At 40.1% G+C, this 24,169-nt stretch overlaps 1 protein-coding gene across 6 annotated transcripts; it reads right to left on the reverse strand.

Moving 5' to 3' along the window:
- Nucleotides 1–11,657: 11,657 nt before the first annotated feature.
- On the reverse strand, nucleotides 11,658–23,547 carry mpp7a (membrane protein, palmitoylated 7a (MAGUK p55 subfamily member 7)). 6 transcript variants are annotated; one of them, XM_037279341.1, is made up of 20 exons: nucleotides 23,265–23,547; nucleotides 22,135–22,366; nucleotides 16,755–16,897; nucleotides 16,570–16,688; nucleotides 16,427–16,504; nucleotides 16,264–16,344; nucleotides 16,021–16,152; nucleotides 15,821–15,902; nucleotides 15,621–15,706; nucleotides 15,460–15,534; nucleotides 15,198–15,394; nucleotides 15,050–15,114; nucleotides 14,880–14,900; nucleotides 14,338–14,370; nucleotides 13,796–13,963; nucleotides 13,652–13,732; nucleotides 13,474–13,567; nucleotides 13,267–13,375; nucleotides 13,052–13,195; nucleotides 11,658–12,960 (listed from the first exon to the last, which is right to left on the reverse strand). In XM_037279341.1, the coding sequence occupies exons 3-20, from the start codon at nucleotides 16,789–16,791 to the stop codon at nucleotides 12,781–12,783; spliced, it is 1,782 nt and encodes a 593-aa protein (XP_037135236.1). In that variant the 5' UTR covers nucleotides 16,792–16,897; nucleotides 22,135–22,366; nucleotides 23,265–23,547; the 3' UTR covers nucleotides 11,658–12,780. The 6 variants fall into 6 exon arrangements, with proteins under 6 accessions (XP_037135236.1, XP_037135239.1, XP_037135234.1 ...); XM_037279344.1 differs by lacking the exons at nucleotides 22,135–22,366; nucleotides 23,265–23,547 and adding exons at nucleotides 14,747–14,775; nucleotides 17,912–18,041 and having other exon boundaries at nucleotides 14,885–14,900; XM_037279339.1 differs by lacking the exon at nucleotides 22,135–22,366.
- Nucleotides 23,548–24,169: the final 622 nt, after the last annotated feature.

Consider the following 24,169-nt stretch of genomic DNA (forward strand, 5'->3'; position numbering starts at 1 on the left):
TTCAGACGAAAAGAATGGAACGAAGGGGGTTTTAAAGACCTGATTGATATCCCCGCCATCGGAATGGACCGTTTGAGATATAATTAAGAGTGATAGAGTTTCTGTCACACAGACGACATTCAAAGGCAAAAGTGTGTTTTGAAACCCTTGCCTTGTTATTTACATTGGCTTTGGTTGCTAAGGTAAACGTTACCAAAAAGTTAGCCAAACAAGAAGTGAAAAAACACTTAAGGGCTTGATTTACTAAGATTCGGAACTTTGTTTTGGTTATTTATGTCTGTAAATCTCTTTGTATGCAGCTGTGGTTGTTTTTAAAGTGCTCCATGAGTAAAATTGACCAATGGTGGATGTTCTAAGTGAGCTGGAGTCCATCCATGATTAATGTCCGGTACTTCTAAGACAAGTTGCTCTGTAGTAAAGCTTAGACCATGCTACTCAGTCTGTACTTTGATTTATGACTGTTTCTTTGGATATATGTATTGTGAGCGTATGGAGAAGAAGGGTTAACTGTCCTGTAGACAAAGATCTGTCTGTACTCAGCTTGGATCAAGAGCTAATGTTGACTACAGAAGCAGGGGCCAAGGGAAAACACACACCGAAGTGTGTGCGCACGTTCGTAGGCGGTAGCAAGACTTCAAAAATCACACGCACATCCCCCATCGGGTGGGATCATAGCTACATGTTAAGATTGCCATACATGAGCTCATACTGATAGGTATCGTAGTTATACTATGTACACACACTTCAGTCACGGAAACAGCATGTTGGATTGGAGTGACATGAAAAAAAAATATGGCTGAGCTAAGAATACAGTAAATATAACAGCTTTTGGACTAAAGTGTGTAAAGATATATAATTCATAATATTGCACAAGACTTATTATATAAGCAAATAAGCTTTTTGACATTAAGATAGTGCTAGATTTATGGTGAGGCTTAAATTTTTATTAACATAACATAATTTGAACAGTATAATTCAGTGTCCTCCTTTATGTAGTCGGGCAGATGTTGACAGAGGCAGATAAATGTATTTGACTAAAGACCCTGGTGGGGAATAAGGGACTAGAGGTTCATCAGAGCTAAAGAGTCGTGGTGGATGGGGGGGGGTCGAGTTTAGAACCACCAGTGGGAGACCCCGAAAAGTCACAACAATCAAGGCGCTGCATCTGAAGTGGATTACATCACGTCATGAAATACAGATGAACTTCAAGGAATATGGTGAACATTAAGAAACAGAAGTAATACGAAAAGAACGGAACACATTGAGTCACGACGACTCGGCGGCGGACTCTTTAGTCAGTTAACATCTTTGACCTGCTACAACATCATCCGTCATTTCAACGCTGTGATGTTTTAAAGCACGGGGAGGGTGGGAAGCAGGCAAAGAAAGACAGAGAGCAGTCCCCCATGTTGCCTTCTTAATCTTGTTCCATATCTCAACACAGATGACAGACGGGAGTTATCCGACGATGTATCACGTCTTTGCTGTGTTTGCTCGTCCGAAAGCAGCACATTTTCCACTCTGTCTGTGAGCTATTAAAACATCTTAACAGTGGCGGACTGATATTAAAACCATGCGGGACAAACTAAGCTAATAAATAAATACCCCAAAATGGAGCCAAAATTGAGCATCTCCAATACATTCCAGCTATTCATACTTTCCTTTCTCTTCTATTAATCACTGTAATACATTTACAATGTTATTGTGAAATCGTCCTCGTCATTCAGGCAATTTTGAAATAGTTGGAGGCACCCCAGCAGTATTCATGACCATTTTATTTGGAGAGATTTTTGTTCATTGTGTCTCGTTGCCTTCAAGGCAATGTTGACTTGAGCTGTTGCAGTCACCTGCTGTGTGAGTGCAGCCAGGGCGGAGGTGCAATGTCATTTTATGTTAGGCAATAAATTGGCCTTCCATTAGCTGCAACCTGAGACCAAAATACATTTCATCCAAGTCTTCAACCTCAACTTCAATAGTGGTCATTTAGAGTGGCGGCCGACTTGAAAAATAATCCTCCTTAGAAATACTTTGATACGCCATCTCTGGGCTTTGTCCTGTTACCCGATAATCCCGGAGAGACGGTTTGCGGGGCATTTAACAGGAAGCATAAATTTGGAAGTCTATCATTTGAAAAGAAGCGTAAGAAAGAAAATCTCAGGCTGATATTTGGAGGTCAGTTGAACAGGCGATGTGGGTTGTTGCCATTAAGAGCCGCAAGAGAAACCAACATGTTGTCCTTTTCTGTCCAATTTTCTCCAAGTCCAAGTAGGGTATGACCAACATTTTATATTCCATATTGCTTGGAGGTTTTTGTGTCTTTCATCCGAGTATCATAAACGTACGCCTTTTTCTCTTCTCTTTTTGCGGCTTGACATTTCAAACAAAGACACACAGCAGTAAATCCCCCCCCCTCCCCTCTTTGCTACCATGCCAGGTTTTCACATGGGGTTTACACAGGTGTGGGTGTACTAACATGTGGATGTGAACCGGCCCCAAGCATGCCCATGTGCTCCGTTCAGACACCGGATGATACGACCCCCCCCCACCCCCCACCCCTCCAGATCTTCTGTATCAGTCTGTATCCGGCTCTGATAAGTGACATCTCATCTGGTTTATTACCTGTGCTCATCCTTGCAGATTTGTTTTTTCAATTATCAGATCCATGGTTAGATGTTTGGGTCTGAAGAGACATGCACGGCCGGTCGTCAAGGTAGTGGGTGGATTGAGAAGACAAAAGTCACACGGTGGAAGTCGGGGGGTTGAGCATCAACATTTCAACGTTATATTTTACTGTACATTTACGGCCTTAACATTTTTTGTGGCTTTTTAGACTTTACTGACTGACCTCCGTAAACTGATTCTTATATTCGCAGTAAGAAAACAAAGCAGTTTCACTTTTGACGCTACATACACAATATTAAAGCTACTTAAGAATCAAGATAATGTGTCTCCTCTAATGTTTCAGCTCTCTTAGGCACTAAAGCAACAATTCAGATGTTCCACCAGATATTTGATATGTCCCGGCGGCCTGGTGATGATTCCAAACCACTTCAACAGTCAAGTCAAATTGGCTCAACATTTCCTTATCAGACTCAATACGTTGCACAATGTTGACATGCGACGTCAGATCTCTGGAGAATTACAGGAAATGGAAAATAGACCCGACTGGTGTCAAGTGTGCTCGTTTATGCGCAAAAACACGTCATTACATCAAAATTGATAAGTGATGGAGAATTGGAATGATTTATACACAAGACCACATGGTCTCAGACGTCGTCGTACACTTGCTCCAGCCTAGGACGAAAAAAAACCCAACACTTGATTCATCCCTTTTGTGATTTAAGAGCAGCTGTGCAGGAATGCAATGACAGCCTACAGGCTGCTGTCAAGTCTCATCACAGAACAGACAGGGACAACCGGCAAGGCTAGAGGTCTGAATGATAGCTGGGCTTTGAGCCGAAAACTTGGGTTTGATGTCCCAGTAAGCATTCCAGAACAATGGTAGTGGGAGGCCATCTGGCTGAGAGAAGGAGACACACACACACGGTTTGAAAATAAAAGTCGTCCTCTCTTTGGCTAGTTTTGCCTATTCGTCTTCACAGCACCCCTCAAGTTGTTTTCTTTATTTCAGTAAAGTTTTGAGGACTCTGCAATGCTAGCAATGGGCCTGGGAGAAACAGGAACTTGCACAAGAGTGGCGATGGGGCCAGAGATGAAGATAAACACTAGACTGAGCGTGAAGTGGTGCTGACATAGGATCCCGACAAGGATTTCGCTCCTGCCTTTAAGTTGTATGTTTTATAGCATCAAATTTAAAACTGCCAGTCGATAGAGATTCTTGGAAAATGTCATCATTTGTTTAATTTCACATATCCCTGACAAATTTCAATCTCTACTATTCATGAAGTAGCAAAAAGTCCACCCCAGTGCTCCAAGACTTTTCTTTCAATAACATATGGGTGTAAAAGGACAGGCAGGCAATCCTGGTTAGTTCATCTTTGTAAGAGAACGTCAGAAACAAATGAGAACATACCATGTGGCACATCTGCGTTGCTAGCTGGAGTTCCACTCAGCTTACTTAGAAACTGTGGAATTTATCTGGTGCTCAATGAGTAACATTTTAAATTACTTGTATTTACAGTTCACGGCACTTTCCAAGAACGGTTCCATGGTGGAGTAATGTACTTTGAATTTATTTCTCCACTCTTTTTGTTACATAAAAAGTTCTTTGTCCTCTAGGTGAGCAAGAAGTACTTCTGGAACGTACAGTAGAGTGGCCTTGTGGAACCAAAATTATGAGGGGAAAAAAAAAAATGCATGAGCCACAGCCAATTTGTGCTTAGTCTTAATCAGACCATGACTTCAGGAACTATATCAAAAACTGGAACACTGATGACGCTTTTTATAAAAAAGTGCATTTTAAGGATTTGAGGATAAAGAATTTCTTTTTATAATTTGGAACTTTGCTATGAGTTGACAAAAAAAACATGTTACAACAAAGAAGTATGTGTTCTGTCTCCGCAAGGCCTCCGTGCATGTTGTTTGTTTCTTGAAATACACCGCAGACTTAAAATACACACAGCGCTATGAGGAAAAATGTGAAACACAACATCAATCATAATCCTCCTCGAATACAATTCGTAAGAATCAGACTGCATTCAGGAAATTAGAATTGTCAAAACAACAAAAGCAATGTAAATGGATAAACAGTAGGATTTACCTAGAATGCCATTGAGTCATTCAGTTTAGTAGCAAATGTCAGCCAACTAGTCTGAAAATGAGGTCATTCATTAAAAAAAAAAAAAAAAAATCCATTAAAGCACAAGTGTTGGATGCAGCACCTTTAAAAGCTGTGCGACCATTTTGGCAAGGCCACGTCGTAATTGCAGCGTAACCACGCAGTGCCAAGCCTATTAGCAGCTAACAGGAGCGGACAGGAAAACTGACTAACCACAAAATGAGTGATCTTGGGGTCTGGGTAAAGGCCTGCTGACAGAAACTTGGTCTTTGAGCCGAGTCCCACCTGAGGCAGGTGGAAATTGAATATTGGATTAGATTTCCTGTGGGGTTTTGTAGTTCGGGAACTTGGCAGGATAAGAGCGAATGCAGTGGAAGCTGCATAAAGAACATTAGGGCAAATTTCTTTTCATTAAATTGTGTCGTTTAAATTCCAATGGGCCCGAGCTTGAGTCATGCAGTCACAGTACAGACAGAAAAATTGTATTTGAACATATTGGCTTCATCTCAGCGACATAATCGGATTACGAGAAGTCAACGGCTGCTAACGTTGTGATGAATTCAAATGATTGGAGACAGACACAAAAGAAGTCTGGTTCAAATCTTCAAGCAAGTCTGAGGTCGTCTTTCCCTTTAGTCTGTCATTCTGTCCGGGACACTTCCATTGCACTTGCTGTCAGATTATCAAGCTATTTGTGCTTGATGTGTCTATTTTTCCTGTGGAGTGGAATGGTCTGTGTATTAAAAGTGATTCTTTAGAGAATTTGTGGTGAGACATTTGAGGAAGGAGATGACAAATGTTTTAATAATGATGTGCCACTGACGGTAGCCATGTTTGTCTGAATGTGCATGCGCATGTCTTTGCGGTAAGGTGAGATGGTTGTTGTATACTCTTGTGAATTTGCCAGTCGCTCCAATTGGCTCACAATGCGACAGGCTGCCTCGTGTCTCTGTATCAAATCAAAACGAGAGGAAACGTCGTTCTGCTTGTTTGGACTAGGGCACCCCTATTTATGGCACCAGCAATAACAGAGGCTCAAGAAACTAATACAGTGATATAGTCCATTATAATGACTTCTGCCATAAAAATCGTATTTTGAGGTCATTAGTGATTAAAAAAAAATCTGTGTGGGTTGAATTTAATTTAATTCCAAGCCAGAAAAAATGGCTTTAAATTGATCAATCGATTATCAAAGCAGCAATCGATTATTTTGAAGATTGATTACCGTATTTTCCGCACTATAAGGCGCACCTAAAAACCTCCAGTTTTCTCAAAAGCCGACAGTGCGCCTCATAATCAGGTGCGCCTTATATATGGACCAATATTGAGCCACTACAGCAGGCGTGTCCAAAATCCGGCCCGCGGGCCAAATGTATATATCTTATATATGGACAAAGTTTTAAAATGGGCCATTCATTGAAGGTGCGCCTTATAATTCGGTCCGCCTTATATATGGACAAAGTTTTAAAATGGGCCATTCATTGAAGGTGCGCCTAATAATCCGGTGCACTTTATAGTGCGGAAAATACGGTACTCGTCAATTAATAGTTAATTAACTCACTGACAATGTCTGTCCGCCAAACAGGTGTCAAACTAAACAGCCAAGGTTAGTTCTTACCGATCTGCCTTGTTCTGAAAATGTGAGTGAGCCGTTCTGGAAAAAATTTTACTTGTGTTACACAGATTTTTTTTCACATTCCATAAGTATATCCAAGAGCAAATACATGCTCTGCCCTTCGAGATTAGCCGGGTGCAATTAGGGTGGTGCACAGGCGAGGCCCGAGGATCACTCTCAAATGCTTTTCTATGCAGCGCAGAAACACGATGCCACCATCATTAGAATCATTCTATCTGCCCAACAGTTTTCTTTATGGGGCCAGCAAGAACACGATCCTAAACATGCAGCTACCATAAGCATCATTATCCATGTTCAAAATGTTTCCTTGGCCTTTCATAACATCCCGAGCATTAAATGAAAGCTGTCAGGTTTCCTCAGTCCCAGCTTTGCAAGTATACCATAAGTTAAACGCTTACACACAACACACTCGATCCTGAGCAAACAAAATATGCTATTACCGTTAAGGGAGGGGCTAAAAATTATTATTTATTTTTTCTTTCTCTCACTCTTTCATTCGCTTTAGTGATAGAAATATTTCGTCCAAAAACAGACCACCAAAGTAGAAGATATATTAGAAAAAGTGCACAAAAACATAGTTCGGTCATTTCAAGAATGTTTCAGTATATTGATTAATGATTATTTTTTTCACTGAAAAATAAATCTATATTTTAATGTATATTTACTGTATAAATGATGAGCAAACAATGTGGTTTACATCAGGAAGCGGAGGAGGTTGGCTACACATTGCGTAGATTCCCATGTGAAGACGAGGCCAGACAGGCAAACTGTGTTTTTTTCATCATCTTTGTCTGTCTGCAAACAAATAAAAATATCAGGTGTGTTCATCTCAGCATTCAAGCTTCCTCGGCCAAAGATTCCGGAGCTCCTAACATAGATCGAAAAAATATCTAGCAGGTGCTAGATTGAATAATGACATTTTCATGAAGCATCATCAAGATCCAGCGGCCATTTAGCTTCTTGCTGTCTACTGAAAATGACATCACAGTGCCACTTGTGAAAGTCACATGACCAAACCCCAAAATTGTAGTCTATGCATATTTAGCATTGGTGACAGCAATCCTCAGCCAACCACATGGACTTTTTTGCTGCTTAGTAAGTTAAAATAAAACAGCTTAAGCAAAGTGACGATCTCATCGGCATTATGTGATTATTCAGCGACTGAACCTGGGATCCTCATTACTTTAAACCCGACTTTCTGGCTTAGGCAAGCCTGCCTGAGGTCAGATGGTCCCCATGGTCGTTTGCAGATTTCCCTACAGAACATCTCGCAAAATGTATTAATAAAAGATTTAAAGATGGATATAGGAAGTGAGTGGGAAGATACAAGGTAATGTCATTGCCACTGGGAGTGCTAATACGCTAGTAGGAAGGGTAAGAAAAAAACAACGGTATGTTCTCTTTGGGCTTTTAGGATCTTCGTGATGTCAGTTCCTCTTACTTTTGTGCTGGGGAAAAGCTAAATAACTTTGTTTGTGCTCATCAGAAATGTGACAGTGGGGTCAGTAAGTTTCAAATAACAGAAAAAGCTGTAAGGACTCGAGAACTCCTCTAAGTTCAAATTAAATATAAGATTGGTCGTGCGACAAGAAGGAGAAGAGAATGAGCCAAGCAAATAACCATGTGGTAGTAACCACTCTGTGTGCGCACATTATAAATAGTGGACCAAGAAATAAATCCAGGTTCAAATGAAGGGAAACGTGCATAGATTTGTAACATTGGAAAGCATGTCCAATACAGAAATAAAAATTATAAAAGGGAAAGAAAAGACAGGAAGACAGAGCCAAATCCTCACCACCAAAGAGAGGGCCAACTTGTTTCGTGCTGGGCTGGTCCACGATTGAGTTGATTTGTTTTGCCTGGACTATTCTGGATCCATCGTGTGGAGGCCGTGTGAAGCGAACGGCTTGGCTCGCAGTGACCGCGATGTTTTGTTGTGGCTACAACTGGAGCGGCCCAACCCAGAGTTCCCCGCGACCGTCGCGATGTTGTACATCAAAATCTTATGAAGTGAAAAAACTTCCGACACAAAGTAACCGCTTTAAACGCCAAACGGCACTTCCCCTTTCAAGCCCAATCAGACTGAGAAAATAACAGTGTTTCCCACAGATTTTCTCGAATGTAACACACGCTCGGAAAAATCCCAGACAATGAACTACATTAAACATGATTCTAATTGCTAGTTTCCCCTGGTCAACAACCTCGGGAGGCTTTCCTGGAGAACAGAAAAACGAACAAATTACAGGGACTAATCTAACAAAAACAAATTTACAATGCAAATTTTGACCGGTGACGTGTTTCATCGCTAATTTTAACCTATGACCTCTCTCACATTGTCAATCAATTAAAGGTAACACAATGTTGATCCGGTCACTGTAATGTACACGGGAAGAATGGGGTCGTCAAAAAAAAAAAAACACCATGACAAAAACAGAAACTCATGGTTCGAACATTTCCGGTCAAATTGATTCCCACACATATGCCGAAACAGTTTTGTCCGTCTCCACAGGCTGTGGGTGGGACAGATGGGATTTAACATCACTCAGGTGTAGCACACAGAACAGAGTTCATGACAGAATATCCGATCAGTCTCTGGACTGTGTGGGAGATGAACTGCAAAAAAAAAAAAAAAAATTAATGGTTTGTGCATTGTGCAGGTCGCACTAGTCCGGATTCGCTACAGTTTCCGCCATCGGTAGTGTGCTCTCGAATAATAACTTGGCAGGAGAGGGTGTAATTCTTGGTTAAATATCGTAAACCGTAGTAAAAAGCGCACTACTTGTAATTTGAAATCAATCCTCACGATACATAATTACATATTTTAGATTGTTAAATAGGAGATGACAAATTATAACTAGCAATGCAAATCGCAGCCCCTAGAAATAACAATTAAAATAAAGCCAAACAATGATATCTTCATGACATATTGTATATTTGACACATGGTAAATCCTCCACTTGAACCTCCTACTGAGAAATGTCGTGTTCCAGTCAGTGCTAGACAATAAATGACTGAACTGTGGGTGATTGCATTGTGGTCCAACAAATAAGTCACACGTAATACTCCTTCCATTTTTTTTCTCTGGAAAAAAAAAAAAAATCAAGTGGAAATTTCACTCCTGATGTTAAGTGGAAATGAGGAGCTCGTCCAATGGCAACAAATCTTTGGCTTTTGGTTCTGCATCAATGTGTCCAGTACAGACTCTGCTGGCAACACCCGTCCCCAGGTTTCCCTTGAGTCTCCGACAAAACTCCAAAACATCTGGGTAAAGATGCTCAGGATTCTTGAAATTAGAATGGAACAAATGTCATTGTGAAACACAAACAGAGAAAAATACCGCTATGCTCACAATGTCTTCGAGCAAGGATGCAATGGTCACGCTTAAAATACGGTATAAATCCTCAACGCACAAACATGCAGCCAGGAAGTTATTAGCAGATCTGGTGAAATCATTGTCCCATCAAAAGCCATCCATACGCAGTGTTTCGTGTGAACGTAGCTCATCTCCTCCACAGCTGTGCTCTGCTTTAAGTGCTGTGCTGGGGCACTTAACTTTGATAGAACATGCAGGTACACTTTGGAAAAACAATGTTTCTTTAATAAGGTTATTAAAAGGGCATAGAAGCTTTTACAGGAAAAGGAGTTAAGACTTTGTGGAAGTTGGTAATCCATAATTGATTACAAAAAAGGATTCCCAATCAATTGCTTTATCTGTCCTAAATTATAGAGAGATTCAACCCCGGAACATTTGACTGTGTGTCAGCAGTGCTATCCACCACTCCTATTTTTTTATTTTTTTTTAAATGTAAACACTAATCTTTGCACCTGCACAAAGCCGCACAGCATCATCAAGACACACAACCCTTAAAATGTTTTGTTTGGAAACACGAGCCCTTGAGGTAATTGCTTGAAAATGACTCTAATCGTAATTGGTGGTCTGGCTTTTCCACTTTTGTCTTTTGCTAAATTTCCAGGCTTCAATAAATATGGTTCAAATTCTTGCGAAGAAATGAACACATACTTTATCCATCAATCTCTGCCCTCCAAAACCTGTCTTTGATTTAGAAAAGTATTTTTTTTAAAACCTTTCGTCTGTTATTTACTGGAAAAAGTCATCTCGTTGTTGTTTTTGTAAGCCTGCCCCAAAAAGTTGAACTGAGGGGAATCTTATATCATACATGACAAACACAATGTGGCTTGTTAGCTTGATGCAAGAGAAATGAATATCTACCCAGTGCCCAGTGTGATAAATGATCTTTTTCCACTCGGGAAGCTTTCCAGTGTCCAGCGATGAACACCTGGGATGTTTTTACAATCCCGACAGCGATCATAAAAGACAACTTTAAAGAAACATACGCTTCTGTAAAAATCTTCAGCTGTGTCCAATTCAGATTATATCCCAAAAAAAGTAAAGGGTCAGTAGGGACAATTTTGCAAGGTGGCCTCATGACAATTGCCTGATGCCAGTTTGAAAGTTTGAAAAGACTCTAATACCATCTAGTGGCAATGTTTACTAAGGCAGGAAGCACTGAACCTGAAAAAGTAACTGCTTCCTTCCTGTAGATAAGGAAAATTCACCAAGTATGCAAAAATATGTATTACAATTAATTTATGTCAATATAATGTATCCTCATACAACCATCAGACTGAAAGACCTATCTACAATTACAGCACACAACCAGATGAATAAATAATTGTATTAAAATGTGGCTAAGGAGAATATTAATTTACACATAAGCAAACAGTGGCCCTTCCATTTCTGTGGTTCGTGCATAATTGCAGAGTATTAAACTGCGGCCGAAGGCCACTGTTCATTGACGTGACATTTTTGCAATGGAAATACAAGCTTCAAGGGGGAAAAAAGCAAATTAAATATCCCCCCTAATGTTCACCATTTGGTGGGGGGTACTCCTGTGGAAAAACACATTGTCGAATAATGTCTTCCTCCTGCCTCAACACGCCACTGCCAAAAATGTCACCACGTCCATTCCTATTAAATGGAGGACAGGGCCTGTGTTTTCAGGCGCGTGCCACGCGGATTCTCACTAACAGATGTCTGCGTGATGATTTACGAGGGATCTGGCTGCTTCACTCAAAAAGCTCGCTTGGCTGAGGATGCGGAGTAAGAGGGTCAAAGTTAGAATTTGTTCAAGTGGCAAAAATAATTAGGATGCATTCAAGTCGCAAAAAAACTAATGGAATCAGTTAAGAGCAAGGAACTTCACTTCTCGGATTGACACCGTCAATTTAGAACTGCTTGCAAAAACGTCAAGAGAGGCTTTGAAAGGTTGGATTTTCTTTATAATACAAAATGTAGCCTTTACCCAGTAGAATGAGAAATAGATCTATGGCAAGAGATGTTTTTCCTCGTGTGTACAGTTTTGATTATGAATGTAGATGTACAAATATTAACTGACGCAGGTCCAACAGGGCAGCATGGAAATGTGACTTAATTGTTTCCTTTTACACCTACAACAGAAAGAAAACCTCGATAAGAATAAATAAGTACCAAAAAAAATCCCTTACATACACTTGTGGGGATGCTGACCCTGTTAAAAAAAAAAATGTACACCAAAACTATGATCAAAAGCTAGATAGCTTAGCACAAAGGCTGTAAACAATCTGTAACCCAAGTTTAGTTGAACTTTTAAAAAGTAGTAAGATATGTCACATAAAATGCACTCCTTTTTTTTTTTTTATCTTAAATAAATATTGACATCTTTTCTCAGTCTTCAATGGGATTGTAGGAGGAAGCCCATGGAAGCACAGCCTATTTTTAGAAAACTAATTTATGAGGCGCAAAAGTGGTACTTATTCAAATCATTTGTAAGATGACAACATTCACTTGTACGAATTGTAGATATTTTTCGAAGTATGTTTGTAATTACTCCACTCGTAAAAGGTCAAATATGTCCGTCATTTTAAAAGGGGGTCATTGAGGTTATGTATAAGAAAAATAAATGCAGTCAGGAGTGGCTCGAATCCCTGAAAATGGCTTGTGGGTGGACAATAATGCGATTCAAATCGTGTTCTAAAGATGTTTGATGTGCATATAAAATGTTACAAAAAAATCAAAAAAGTATTAGAAAATATATTACTTTTTTTCCATCAAAATTCAACATGTACTGCCCTTTATGAGAATGTACCAAACAATGTTTTGAAGTGGAAATAGCATACAAATATAATAAAACACAAGAGCTCAAACAACCCCTTCCCACATTTCCCTTGCATTTTTTTAAAGACATGTAATATGTTGTCAAACCAAGAAGAAATGTGTCAGTTCCTTTGGTTTCTAAGAGTCTCATCTTTTTAAAGACGCTGAAGAAAGGCTTCTGGTTGGCAATGCTTGGCAAGTTTGCTGATAGTGTGACAGTCCAGGCTCATTGCGCAATCTCTTGTGTAGATCTCAAGAGTGAGTCCAGCTAACAGGAACCCATTGTGTGTCCATCTCCACTTTCTTGAGTGCCACACGTAGCTCGCCAAAGGCCTCTGTGAGGTTATCGTTGACGATGACCTTCTCAAATAGATGCCCGTATTGCTTCTCCATTGTCTGGGCGCTTGTCACCATCTCTTGAAAATCCTCTTCCTGGGGCAAGTGTGAAAACAAAGACATTAAATTGTCATTTAGAAAAAAAATCAAATCAGGCTTATATTTTGTCCATGTATTCTGGACTCACCGTAAATGACTTAGCGGATTCCTTCTCGTCCTTCCTTGAATTGACTTTAGCGTTAATCCTGGTCTCCCTCAATCTCTCAATCGTAGGAGGTTTCACGAAAACTACAAACGGTTTAAACTCTGCTGTCCGCAGGTGCTTTAATGTCTGGAAAGACAAAGAAAACTTGAAGTGCACGGCCGAACAAATGGTAGAGGGGAATTTTTTGGACCACTCACATGAGGCTGCAAGTCCAATAGACACACTTTGTTCTTGGAAAGGACCGACCGTATTGAGTCTAAACTTGTCCCGTAGTAATTCCCTTTGTACTCGCCGAACTCGATGAACCTGAGAGATGAGACGGAAAGAAGAAAAGAATATTGCTTGGAACATCTCAGGAATGATAAACAGAGGGTGACGAATTCCGATTTGCTACGTTTGCTTACTTATTGTTGTGAATATCCGTCTCAAAGAGCTGTTTTGAGATAAAATGGTATTCCACACCGTCGTTCTCCAGGTTCTTCTTGGGCCGACTTGTGTCTGAGGGAGAGACAAAATTTAACGAGAGAGTCGATGAGCTCAAATATTAGAATCTGACTCAGTGATGGGCAGGAAACCACGTACGTGGGATGGTCACACTGAAGTGCTGTGGATCGGAAATCAAAAGTTTCCTCTTCAGCTCATTCAAGCCTACTCCTGTCGGTCCTGCAGAAAGGTCCCATGATGAGCCCCAATTTGAATATTTGTGTCTACCAGCACGCTACTTACCAACTAGGACCACCAGTCGGTGTTTAGCTCTACCCTGCCTCTGGTATTTCGTGACCTCTTCATAAGTGGGAACGTCGGCTGTATCGTAAATTTCACTCTTCCTACACTCGTACATGGACTTGTTGGTCTTGTCTTTCCTGCTGAGACGGAAGCTTCTTCTGAAGCCAACTATTGTCAACAAATGGAGAGAAAGAAAAAAGAAAGGAGCTTTTTTCAAATTGAATGATAAAGCCGAGATGAATTAAGGACTGTATTGTTAGTGTAACCCCCCCCCCCCAAAAAAAGAATACATGTTACCAATACCATCCAAAAGTAAATAAAAACATGAATAGTGCTCCACGTAATATTATATAAACCTTGGGTTGATAGAATAAGTAAATATTTTGATTGGTCATAAAATTTGTAACACTTTTGAAGTCGTTTATTTTAAAAATGCCAAAATTAAACATGTTTGTAAAGAGAGGATTTTTTCTGAGGTTATTAATAAGATGAAAAAAAGTAAAAGATTTCAGGAAAAGAAGAGAAAAGAATACATTTCTCACCTAAACGGGATCCGCTAATAAAGTCAGCATCCTCTGGTGATGAAAAAAAGGAAGAAAGGAGGGACCAGAAGAGTCGTATTATCGTATTGGAAGAGAAAAATCAGAGGGGATAGAAATAGGGACCCAGCCTTTTTTTTATTTATTTTTTTTAGGAACGCACACAATGTATGGAGGCAACAAATATCAGGCTTAATATTAGAATTAATTAATCCAAATTAATATCAGGTATTTTGCTGTTAATGCTCTATTGATGAATATTTAGTTGAGGGACTTTCTAGCAAAAAAAAATAAAGGGAGATGTGAAAAAAAATGGTTTTAGATTACATTAAAATAAAATCCAAGTGCTTGACCACTCTAATACGCTCATAATTCAAAGCCTATTCAATGAGAGATGTTAATTGAGTTGTACCTTCAATTTCCTCAACTGTGAGAAACAGCAAATGAAGCAAGAAATGAAATTGAGGAAGTTAGCGAAAAAAGGAGTTTCAAATTGAACACGAGACAAAAAGATCTAAGGGGAAATAAGAGAAGAAAACACCTACCACAATCTACAGCCACATCATCTTGAAAAAGCAAAATATACTATTAAAAGCCCGTAAAAAGTGTCATTTTACTAACAAACAAACAAAAATAGCTCCAACTCCCAAAGTAAAAAGTTTCTTCTATTTTTTTTTTTCTTTTGTTTTTCTTTTGAGGAGCAATAAAAACCTACTGGATCGTCGAATTGAAGACCGATGCATCGGGCGAATTGCAGCAGGACTTTGCAAGGCAAGTCTCCTGTAAAATAGACAGTCACATGATCAGAGCGGATTAAAAAACATTCAATGCCCAACAAGAGAGATTTCAGGGTGACTTCTCACCTTTCTTGAAAGTGTTTGGACGGGATTAAGCCAGCGCGGGGGTTAGCATCCCCTTCAGGTTTGGCCTGCCACCAGGTTGTGTCATCTTGGCTCATGATCTGAAGAATGGAGCCCTTTTTGAAGGCGAGTCCGGCTTCCTGACACGGGATGGCTTTGTCGTCTTTTGGTTCATAGTCAAAGAGTGCCCTCACAAACATCTGAACAGAGAAGTGAGAAGTAAATTAGTGGCTTCTTAAATGACAGGAGATGATTATCATTTAACCTTTGGCTCCTTGGTTAATACATCCTCCTTGAGCCCAGGAACAATTTTGAAGGTAATGGCCCCTTGTGACTGAGCCTGAATATTAGAAGAGACAAAATACAATGTGGGTTAGTATGTGGCTAATACAATTCTAATTGGAGGCCAAAAGAAAAACGTTATACCAGAATACGAATTATTTCCTCTGGTTGTTTGTCATCCACGGGGATTCCATTGACCTCCTTCAGCTCGTCCCCGACGTGAATAAGGCCTGTTACACAAAAATAAATCACAGGCTAGACACTGAAATGTCATTTTTATGCCTATAATATCGCAATTAAAAAAAAAAAAGCACATTCTTGAAAAGTACATAAAAAAAACTAACCACTTCTGTCTGCTGCCCCTCCTTTCATGATTCGGGCCACAAGGATGGCTCCCGTGAATTCATCTTGCTTTATCGTAGCTCCCTATGAAAAGGGGGATTCACATTTTGCAAGCGCATGTCTAAATAATTCAATTTAAACAGCAGTCCTACAAATCAAACTTTGGTATTAAAGGTTTAAAATGAGCTAACGGCTAACTTACGAGGGGCTCCTTGTTTTTAACCAGTCTTATGATTTTCACAGAATCCTCATCATCGTTGAGGTTTTCGGGCATTGGAGGTAGTTCAGGATCATATTTTTTCTGTGCAACCACATCATGGACTGACAGAAAGTTCTGGAAGAAAGGGTGGAGAAATAGCATGAGAATAGATTTTTTTTCTTTGTTGTGAGTTATAGCAGCAATGCTGGAGCGAGAATGGGCAAAAGTCAACGTTAGGATCTTCACCTTCAAGTGGGGCTCAGCCAATAGCTTGAGAAGTTCACTGACTTCACTTGAAGTTGATTTCCCTTGAAGCTCCTCGGACAACTGAAAAAAAAAATCATTTATAGACTTTTGAGAAAGTTTTAAAAACATTTTAAAGACATTCACTTAACGTTCAGCCACTTACTTGAGTGCCAAGACTTGCAGCATCATTCGAGACAGGCGTGGGTTTGCTCTCTTCATAATGCTGCAGCCGATCATGAATCTGAAAGGAGCGCTTGTGTTGATGAGGGACAAAGCACCAAATAGGATAAAAAAGAGTTCATTTACCTTGAAGAGTGAATGGAGGCTTTTCTCCCCGAACATGCCCTGGAGGAAAGTGTTTTCCTCAGGGTGGCCGGCATGGGGCTTCAGTTTTGACGGTAACGCCGCCAGCAACTCATACAGCCCTGGAATTACCAAAAGGAGAGATGAAACTTATATACAGTTAGAAACGTTGAGATTTTGGTCGGTACCTGGCTCGTGGCCCGCTCCGGCGGTCAGGGCGGGCATGGCTGCTGCCAATTACCTCCGGAAAATGGCAACACGGTTGTGAGTTCCTCAGCAGCTCCCCCCAAAGACCAACTGCATTTGTGGACAGGTTTTATGCCATGGAAACCTGCAAGGGGAGAATTTCCAGCATAATGACAGGGTGTGCAATAGCTGCTAACATGTTTGAAATATCTCCAGGGTATCGTGTTTGAGTCCAGCGTTATTGGATCTCGGGTGTTCCCCGAGACATCCTTGTGCCTCGTTTGTATTTCTATCAATGGTTGGCCGATGTGTGTACAAACGTGACACTTGATAGAAGTAGTCAGCCAACTAGACATGAAACATGTTGCATGTCTGGTTTATTGAGGGAAGGAAAACCTTGTGCTTATAGTCACGGTACATTTCAGTAGATGCCGGAGGTAATTAGAAGGTCGTACTAAATAGAGGATCTGCGGCATTAGTGTTTGAAAACCAGACAATGGCTGGGTTGAAGACATCATCTGTCATCATTATGTAAACAACGCAAGGTAATATGAGCAGATGGTCGATAGTATAAATATTTTTCCAAGCCATCCAATAGCAAAATGGAAATTTAAAAGGCCAGAAAGGTTCATAAAAGATGGACATAAAGAAACATGGCTAGGTAGGAGAGAAAAAAAAGGGGTCAAGGGTCAGCAGTATAGAGACACTTTCCATGTGGCTGCTGGATGGATACACCTGTCTGACATGTTCTTCTTGGTCTTAAAAAGGGCTCTACCACCATCTAGTGGATTTATTACAACAAAGCAACTGCCAGAACAACTTGGACAAAGATTGAAACATACTGTGAAAAATCACAATCAATCCTCCCCAAAAAAATAATGTATGATTTTTATGTTAGCTGAACAACACTTCTTACAAGGTCTTACATAAGACACAGTAATAAATAATGTATCAATGATACACTGGCGTAACAAGATTCTGCGGTCACAGAAAGAAATGTGTTACAATAATGCAAGATCAATCAGGTCAACTGTGAGAACACAATATAAACAAGTGAGTCCAAAAGAATTGATGGCAGATATTAGATTAGGGGAACGTAGAAATACAAACATGATAACAATCAGACAAACTAAATTAGCAGGTACAAAAGAACACCTACCCGATCATGTTCTTCCTGCAAGTGAAAATGCAGCTTCGACACGCATGTGCGGGCACTCCCACTCAACTTACAGTGCATGAAAACAAAATCCTCCCATACGGGAAGTGGCCTGCCCACCGGGTACATCTGCTCACCTGATCAGACCTGAAAGGCAAGTTCTTCTCACAAAAGGCCTGCTCCTCTGTTTACTCTTATTTAAATTTTATTTTGATCACAGAGATCACGACAGTTCATCCAAATTTTATTTTCTGTGGTTTGCAAGATGAGATGTTCAAGTCTATTTTTCTGCTCGTGTGTCAAACAATTGACAAACAATATGTACCTAAAGACTGAAGTCAACATACTGTATTGTGTAATATGTAGAAACTAAAATGACCGCTAGGTGGAGCTGTCACAATAAGAAAAGATTGAAGCACTTTACTACAGTGAATGAATGTAATCATAGTAAAACCTTTTTGAATGAAAACTTTATTTAAAAATGTTTATAAAAGGTATTATTAGTAACATTGAATTTTAGATAAAATAATAAACAGGAAATTATTTGGGATAATTTTGTATCGCAATGACATTCTTTAGAGAATGAATGGGAGTAGTTTGTGGTCAGGGAGGAAATAAAGAGGGGCAATGTGCCACTCAAAGAGAAATGTGTTTATGATCCACAGCATCCTTGTTTTACACCTACTCTCCTTCTCTTGGCCCATGTCTTTTTTTTTGTTTTCATACAAGAACAGCAGCTCTTTGTCTCTGGCTGACCCAGAGAAGGCCACAGTCAGTGTCAGTCACCACTCACACATTCCTCTCTCGCTTACATTAGCATGACGGGTTGTTGGAGAATTAATGGGCAATTTCATTCATCCCAGACATAAAATGCAAGGGGCAGCGTACTTGTTATCGAATGCATGGGTGGTAATACAGTGCATGAAATGATATTTTAATGTAAAAATGCGCTGTGTTTTTCCGCTTTATTTCAGATTATCAGCATCATCGTGACATTAATCAGAGCATAGTGGATTTGTGCAACAGTTCAGGATGAGAAGAGAGCAGCAGGTAAGTCTCACTAATCTCAAATATCAAAATTGCCTCCGCCCCATGTATTGCAAAACCACCCCCATCCGGACGTATGATCCTGAAGAGAATTATGATAAAAGCAGCATGACCCAGACCTGACCCTTTCAAGAAACCCGGACACAGATGGGGAACAATAGAGGGTCCCTCATAAATGCAGCATATAGGAAGCTAATTTATGTCCATAACAACCCACCACATACTGTTCAGCCTCGCCTGAGTGCTGCTACGTGATTGCTCAAGGAGTAGGTTCCCCTGACCTATTTCAACACGTACTCCGTTTCCTCTCCATCGTTTCCACCACCAGGAAATAAATGTCAGCAAGTGTATCTCCAGGTTTGAGGGCCAAGAGACTTTTATGATGTTTGAAGTTCACACTTGATAACGTGTGGAACGGGTCAAAACATGATACAGTAGAAGCGAGAAGGCAGGGAAATGGGTAGTGTAAAAAAAACAACAGGATGACCCCATGGCATGAAAGGCAGGAAACGGAATATTTTATCAGCTCATGTCTGCAACAGAAGGCCTCTGTCTGTTCGCACACCAATTAACACATTCCACCACCTTTCCATGAAGTGGGCATGATAAACTGAAAGCAAGGTTGAGTGTGTGCGTGTGTGTAACCCCATTTCCTGGTATCCCTAATCATTTGCATGGGCTTTACATGGGTTGCTAGGAAATTGAGAATTGGCACGAAGAAGGGGGCGGGAAAAAACAACAATGTGGCAATTGTGTATCCCTGAATTACACCCCCAAATCAAAATGACTAACATAAGGTTTTGGGGTGACTGAGGTCTAACAATGAATGTCACACTCAGTCACTCCAATTCATCTGAAGTTGCTGGAAGTCTATTTGTGACGATGGTGTCTCATTAATGAGTCAACAACCAAATAAATGCCAAGTGGGACTTCCAACAATACAGCCACATACCGTAAATTTCGGACTATAAGCCGCGACTTTTTTCGGAAATTTTGAACTCTGAATCACAAATTTTAGCTGGTGCTGCTTATTAGCTGGTGCGGCTTATAGTCTGGTGCGGCTTATAGTCCGAAAATTACTTTAGGTACCCGGCTGCACGTAATTCTGCAAAATCCCTGTTTCCATAGGAACACATTTTCAAAAAACATGATGGGGTTCGTATGTAGAAAACAGAATATGTCGCTTTGACCTCACTTGACCTGTCCGACACACTTCGCTGACAGCTCAAGCAGCGATACTTGTTTATTTCTGAGAAGGATCCAAACAGTAAGCGGCTGAATACTTCATTACACACAACTCATTCACTGGTGAAGTTTATGGCTGCAGCTGGCTACGTCACTCTGAACTACAGATACATTTCCCACACTCTATAAAACACTGTTGACCTAGAAGCAACCTTTGGCGGTGACAAAAAAATTTGAAATGCTCAATGGTGTGATTGACACTCCGCCGATGATTGCAGGTGAGCGCGGAGACGCGACGGCGTTTCTAACACCATTGCTGGGGTTTATTTATTTGACATAAGTGACAGTGAAAATCTGTCAGAGCTTTGATAAGAACATAAATACTCTTAGCTGTCCCTCTGAAATAAATTGGATTTTTGTGCAAGAAAATAGTTTGTCATGATCTATTTATTTCCCCTTTAGAAGCAGTTGTAACCCAACACATGCTATTGGAACCTCGACCAAGGCAAGTGTGTCTTAGGGGGAGAAATAAATACTGGTTTCAATGAGACACTATTCAATAGGTGCCAGAAGGGGCTTGATAATGATCGGTTTAAACAAGACTAGACAACAGCTTGTCAAAATATTTTTGCGAGATCTATTACAGTTAGGGGGGGGGGGGGGGCAGATGAAGGCAGAATATTGAAATTGTTACGGGAACTGCGGTGGGAAATTGCCTTCAGGTTTTCCAGGGCAGTTAAAGACTTTAATTCCAAAACCGATTGTTTAGTCTGTGGATTTTTTTTGCCTCATCATTTTCTTATTCTCTCTACAAAGAATGTGTGATCCTTAAATCTGTCCAATGTCCTATAAATTAATTTTTTGGCTTAACCTCATCTCCACCCAGCCAAATATATCCATTTCATTACAAGATCAAACTTCACATTATTACAGACATCCCAAATGATCTTACTAACTTATATATATATCACACTTTAATTCCACTATAGCCACAAAAAAAAACTCTCCACTTGAAGGTGCATCCATTGGGCTACTTATAATTAGTGGTGAAGTAAGACAATATAAAAGAGGAGCCAGCTGTCTGCTGAGATAGTTCCACAAAGTCTTCAGTTATTATAAAAAAAGGAGACAGTTGTTCAAAAAGCAACACAAGTCAATCCTTGAGATGAGGCCATGGATGAGTTTCTGCTGACGGAGAAAACGCAAGGCACTCATGAAAAGGCCCTCAGACAAATCGGCACTGTTTGGAAGGCCCCTTGGTCTTCATGAATGAATCATAAAGCACCCAATCTACAAAGATTCTGTTTTGTTCAGTTACTTTGATCTTAGCTCTTTATTGTGGGGCCAAGATTGCCCAATTTTGTTCAATATTCTTCACTAGAGCACTCTGTTGTCAAATCACGTGCACTAGTCTTCAACAGCATATTGATATCGAATTGTGCATGACATGTACATAAATTAAACATACCTCTGATTGTGAAATAATTGCAATTTAACTTGTAGCTAAAAAAAATAATGTTGATGTCTTTTTTGTGAGTGCTTTCCAAACAACATGGAGGCATAGTGTGCTCTGGCAGGAACCCGACACCTCTTTGAGGCTGGCTAAGGCATCGCTACCAGTGTTGTTCTTTCACCGTGACCCTGCCGAGAACATTACCGTACATTAATCTCTCTGTCCCTCAGAGGGAGTAGGCTCATTGTGGACTAGGATTAGTTATACCATTGAGTAATACGGTGATTAAGCGGGATGGGTAACTGAACGGATGAGTGAATGAAGATGGAAAAACAGTATATAGTGAATGAAGGAATTATGTTCTATGAATGGGAGAGTCCACGGATGGAACTGTCCAATATCAAATCCCAGATCATTCAATCAACAGGCAGACATGTGTCCAGCTTCTCGAGCGTATCACTCCAACTAGAAAAAACAGCGATGATAAGTGGGGCAGGCTATTTTAGGACTGTTTACGATGTTAATGCAATAAAATACTTACTGTACAGCACGGTGCAAGTAAGACTTGGAGAAAGGCCGACGTTGCCATCTGAGCAACCCACTTCACAATCTGTCTTTTCCCTCACTTCTGTACTTCTGCACGCATTCCTGCAGAATCTGAAACCTCGTCATAGAATTCTGCATTCCCACATATCACTCGGTCAAGTTAGTGACCCTCCAAACTGGTCGTAAAACCTTTGGAATGTGAGCAATGTCGGGAGCTTAGGAGACACCTGTAGAGACATCCAAAACATTACGCAAAACTTGGGCATCATCCGAGCCTCTATGACCTCCTTCCTAAACTTCTCCACCCCTGCTTCTGTCTAGTTCCCATCATCAACGCTAATGAGACAATAACATCCATGTAAGGTATTCAAAGCAACAAGCAATTATCAGTTCAAGGCCATGTTTTCATACATCAATTATGAAAATTCCATCAGAGTTGGGTAACACTGCAAACATTTGATACTTGTACATTATGACTGAAGAATGTTGATATAAAGGATTGGAAAATTATTGAATGTAGATAAATATCTGGTTTATTCCGTATTACACCATCAGACAAAACTGTAGAAATGGTGTAAGACAAACCACATGGATTCTGTTTAATTATTACATACGAACTGAAAGTATGTAAATGACTGAGTTGGGATGCGGGGAAGGCTGACATAGTGTTTTCAGCACTTGTGGTTTGGCGTGTCATGCTCCAGTTACTACACTTGACTTTGCTTGGCATAGTTACTTTTTGGAAAGAACCTTTTTCTTTTTACCCTGTTATTGTTGTTTGTATATGCGTGTGCATTACAATTAAATGCGTTTGTATTTTTGTTATGACAGCATATAGTCATCTGACGATAGGTCAATTCGCATTAAAAGCTAATATAAAGGCAAAGATGCTTGTGAGTGGACGTTCGTCTTGTGATCTTAGTAGTTTTAGCATTTATAAATGGAATTAAACTTGTTAAAAGGGTGACAGGAGCGGTACGCATGAATAGCGATTTTATTTGCATTAAAAATCAATTCAAACCGTGTCAAGTGATTGCATTTCAAAAACAACACAAACGCTAAACTTCTCTCAATGACTTTTGTTATTACGACCATAATAGAATGTATAATGCTTGCTATACTTACTTTGCATTTGAGATCGGAGCCGAAATGGGTTTCGCTAGCCTCAGTAGAGTCCAACCATTCTTTTGATAAGGAATCTAAACGTTTTCAGTTTGCACTTAAAAAAAATGCGCTCCGGTTCTTCATAACCACAACTGTGCAACGCTTGTATCTGCAAAACAATTATCTTCAAATCGTTCGTTCTTAGCCGTGGGACTCTCCAACAATACAATTATATTTCAGTTGCTGATTTGGAAGCAGTTTGTCTGTTTAGACACTATGTTAAGTGTTGAACACAAGGAAAAACACGCTGATCTGCAGTCTGTATAGACTGGGGGGGATGACACCAGGGACCGCCCCATCCGTTCGTTCATTGGCCTATGCCTTTAAAAGGTGGATTGTTTACCTAAATGCTTTGTTTTCATTGGTGCGTTGTCCAGCCAATCCAAGGCAAGTACGCCAGCGCACTATGATGCATTCATAAAAATGTTATATGACATTTGTTTTCAGTGATGACAATGACGTATTAACTTTATGATAATTGTCTTCTGAATAATTGTCTTCTGATGCGTATAGTCGTGCTCCAAATAAAGAGTGATATTGTTTGAGTTTGAAACAGGTTAAATGCGGTAAGATGGCTCCCTCTAAAGGCCGTGTGAAGAAATGACTCGTGTTGGAAGGAATAAATGTAGGCAAGAGGGAGTGTTCTATTTTTCAATGAAATAAATGACCCTTTAACTTTTTCTACAATGAATTATGTCATCGCTGTTTGAGAGAGTGGAATGACAGCGGTATCTTAGGAACTCTTGCTGCAATATCACAAATTGGCCACTAGACGGCAGTGCATACCAAGTAGTAACTGTTCAACATAGAAAGGTGTAACTATATCTTATGCCTGGAAACTATTAGTAATATACTCTCACTTTGAT

The sequence above is a fragment of the Syngnathus acus genome, chromosome 20, assembly GCF_901709675.1.
Source record: "Syngnathus acus chromosome 20, fSynAcu1.2, whole genome shotgun sequence".
Classification (NCBI taxonomy): domain Eukaryota; kingdom Metazoa; phylum Chordata; class Actinopteri; order Syngnathiformes; family Syngnathidae; genus Syngnathus; species Syngnathus acus.